The sequence below is a fragment of the Loa loa genome, assembly GCF_000183805.2.
Source record: "Loa loa unplaced genomic scaffold supercont3.13, whole genome shotgun sequence".
Classification (NCBI taxonomy): Eukaryota; Metazoa; Nematoda; class Chromadorea; order Rhabditida; family Onchocercidae; genus Loa; species Loa loa.
Window position 1 is genome coordinate 303856 of NW_018108193.1, and position 3681 is coordinate 307536.

The following is a 3681-nucleotide window of genomic DNA, read 5'->3' on the forward strand; positions in this document are numbered from 1 at the left end:
AAATAAAAAAGAAGGGAAATAATTTTTCATAGCCTTCGAGACGTATTTTAGTTCAGCGGACCATAGTTTAATTCTCGCCAACCACTATGATCCTTAGTGCAGGCCATTACGGCTCTCATTTCTTTCTAAAATACAATTAAATATCATCTTTAGTGAATAGCTCTTACATATCTCTCCTACATACATATCAGTACAGTAAGTTGGTAGGCTAGTAAGTTGATAAGCTGATAAGCTTGTTGCTTCCAATGCATTAAATGCAGTAGTACGCTTTATTTTATTGGTTCTGTCAAAGAGGTAAGAAAAGTTGACTGAAATCGATGTAACATGCAAGTGCTGTTGTCTTGCTTGTTACGCTAGATGAGACAGATGTTTACAACGAATGCTTATAAGTGCCAGCTAATCATCGATCAGTGTGTGCAGTTAGTTTACTCTTTCAGTTACTTATTACTTCGAAATTCGTTCCACTCCTGTATTGATTAATCGCCATTAGACTTCATCGACAATTCGAGAATAGATAGCAAAGGGATTTGATTTAATGTGGTATCATTTTCGAGAAGAATAATAATAATTGGAAATTGGAAAGAGTAATAAAATTGCTGCATATCGAATGTGATAGATTATGAAGGCTCTAATTTTGGTTGGTGGTTATGGTACCCGTTTGCGACCATTGACCTTAACTCAACCGAAACCGCTTATTGAGTTCGCCAATAAACCGATGCTCTTCCATCAGATAGAAGCATTGGTAGCTGCAGGTGTGGATACCGTTATTTTGGCCATTAATTATCGTGCGAAAGCTTTAGAAGAAGAAATAGCAAGTCAGGCTAATTATTGGAATATCACGGTGCATTTCTCGGTGGAAAAAGAACCTCTTGGAACAGCAGGAGCTTTATCTTTAGCAAAAGGTCTGCTCAAAGGCGAGGAACCATTCCTAGTGCTTAATTCTGATATTATATGTGATTTTCCATTCCGACAAATGATCGACTTCCATGTTCATCACCAACACGAAGGTACCATCGCGGTGACCAAAGCTACGGAACCTAGTAAATATGGTGTTTGTATATTCGACGAAAAAACGGGCAAAGTGGATCGATTTGTGGAAAAACCATCGGAATATATGGGTAATAATATAAATGCCGGCTTGTATGTCCTATCACCGAGAGTGCTGAATCGAATACCGTTACGACCTACTTCCATGGAAAAAGAAATTTTTCCCCAAATGGTGAAAGACGGTAACCTCTACACCTATGTTCTCCAGGATTTCTGGATGGATATTGGACAACCACAAGATTTCCTTATTGGTACTCGATTATATCTTCATTTTGTCCGTTCAAAACATCCAGAGATACTTAGCAAAGATCATTGCGTACGAAAAGATGTGATGATACATCATACGGCTCGAATCGGTGAACACTGTATCATTGGGCCAAATGCCGTCATTGGCTCAGGTGTACAAATCCATGATGGAGTTTGCTTGCGAGATTCAACGGTACTATCAAATAGTATCATTCATAGCCATAGTTGGATAAATGGTAGTATCATTGGTAGGAAATGTGTTATTGGAAGTTGGGTTAGAATTGATAATACTTGTATTATTGGGGACGATGTCATTGTAGAAGATGAACTGTACCTGAACGGCGCCCGAGTTTTACCCCATAAAGCTATTTCGGCAAGTGTATTGGAACCTGATATTATTATGTAAATCCTCTCTATCCTTTCTCTAATAAGTAACAGACACAAAATGTTACAGTATCCTACTCCAATTCCACTCATTTTTTATTGTTGAGTTCTATAATGACGATATAATAGATCCCGTGTATTTGCTTCAAACCACTTTTACAAATGTAATACATATTTCCTAACGGATTTATGCCTTAAGTTCTGATATTAATACTAAGCTATTAGTCGTTAGTTGGTTTCCTACTTGTACAGGAAATGATTTCTCTTCAAATAAAATATATATGAAATTCGATTGAATTTTTCGTCAATTTTTTGAAATTTGTTAACTTTTTACAAAGGTCTTTAAAATTAGTAGGATTAAATTTATATTCACATGTATCAGAAAATTGAAAATACCGAAATTATCCAATGCTTCAAAATGAATTTATCAAACTCTATGGCAATAGCATATTTTTCATACGCTAATACTAATAATTATGCATAAAGTTTTGTTATACAGAATCATCAAAATAATTCTTTAAAATGAATTTACTTTAAAATATATACGCTAGTAAACGTGTTGAATAAAATGCCATGAAAATAGGAAATTTCATTTAAAGTAACACAAATCTCAACTATTCATATCATCTAATCTCTTCAACATCAAAAATTCGATTTTGCTGGAAATTTTTTGCAATCATAAAAATAGAAGAGAATGTGTCAAATAAGCAAGCGTAACTACTAAAATCTTCATGATCTCTTGGGCATCAGTACTATGATACTAATGGTTTAACAAAAATTCAAACTTCCATTTCAGCAGAAACAGAATCATCTTATTTTTCAGCTTAATTCCTACACCGTTTTGGTGATATAAAGCATAGGCCGATTAACTAAATGATAAATCTAAATACTCCCTGTAAAAGGGTTTATAAAAAGGCTTATATCAAGTTGCTTATTTCTTCACTTATTATTTTTATTTTGTCTCCACCTGCTCATTTTCATAACAGATTCTCAATTTTTTGTCATAAACTCAGTTGGAAAGGATTGCATTCCAAAGTACTTTCCCCATACATTTGATGTAAAAGTATCTAATATAAATAAAAATGTAAATTCGTTCTTCCAAGGACTTAAATCTCCCAAAATTCTTCACCAACTGCTTTGAAATTTTTCAAATTTTCAAAAAAGAAAATTGCATTCAAATACGCGCGTGTTTTTATGTACCTATTATATTGATGTTGCACCTGTGACAGATAGAAGCATGCTTTTTTGGATAGATTAGATAGATAGATAAAGAAGAGGAGCTTTGATAAGCTCCACCACGGTGTCATAGAGCTCTTGTGCGCTTTTGTTTGAATATTGTCGACATTGTAAATATATGTAGGTCAAACTCGTATTATAAGATGTTGTAAATCAGCTCATGTTATGACCAAGTTTGGGGCCAATGTTGGCACATTCTAAAGAACCTCAGGTTATATTGGAGTCAATCGGTTTGATCTCATGGATTGTTGTAAACAAGCTCTCTCCTATATAAGCTCTAAAACCGGAAGGCCAGATAGTTTAACACAGTCTTCTTCCGATCCTGCTCACCTTTCAATTGTCACTACCATCACATAATTTAATTGTCTGAATTATACCTAAAAAACAAATAAACCCTTCTACTAATGGACTGCTTACAGTGTACAAATGAATCTTGTTTTATCGATAATTTATGGTGAGTTTTGATGTATTTCTTGAAAACTATTCACGAATATTGTTTATTTTTTCCTTTTTCCATTGCTTTTCATTTTGTTTTTTAAACTATTTTTTCACTTCAATCTATATCTTATATTCTTCTTTATCATATCTTCTTCTTTTGTTTTACTTTTCTTTTCTTTGCAATTTTATATGTTTTTGCTCTAACTTTTCTTTTCTGTGCAATCAATCTGCTTTAATTCATCAAAATAATGCCTTACAGAAGATTAAACTTATGTCATCGTACTGACAGAATGGAAGCAACACGACGTATCAAACTGTGGAAGAATGGGC

General features: G+C 33.8%; 1 protein-coding gene across 1 annotated transcript; it reads left to right on the forward strand.

Annotated features, from left to right (window-relative positions):
• The first annotated feature begins 376 nt into the window (after positions 1-376).
• LOAG_13550 (GDP-mannose pyrophosphorylase B) lies at positions 377-1766 on the forward strand. Its single transcript, XM_003149056.2, has one exon. The coding sequence runs from the start codon at positions 620-622 to the stop codon at positions 1697-1699; it is 1080 nt and encodes a 359-aa protein (XP_003149104.1). The 5' UTR covers positions 377-619; the 3' UTR covers positions 1700-1766.
• Positions 1767-3681: the final 1915 nt, after the last annotated feature.

Bases quoted from the DNA above. Each gene is read 5' to 3' on its own strand.
- LOAG_13550 (XM_003149056.2), top strand. From the start codon at position 620: ATGAAGGCTCTAATTTTGGTTGGTGGTTATGGTACCCGTTTGCGACCA.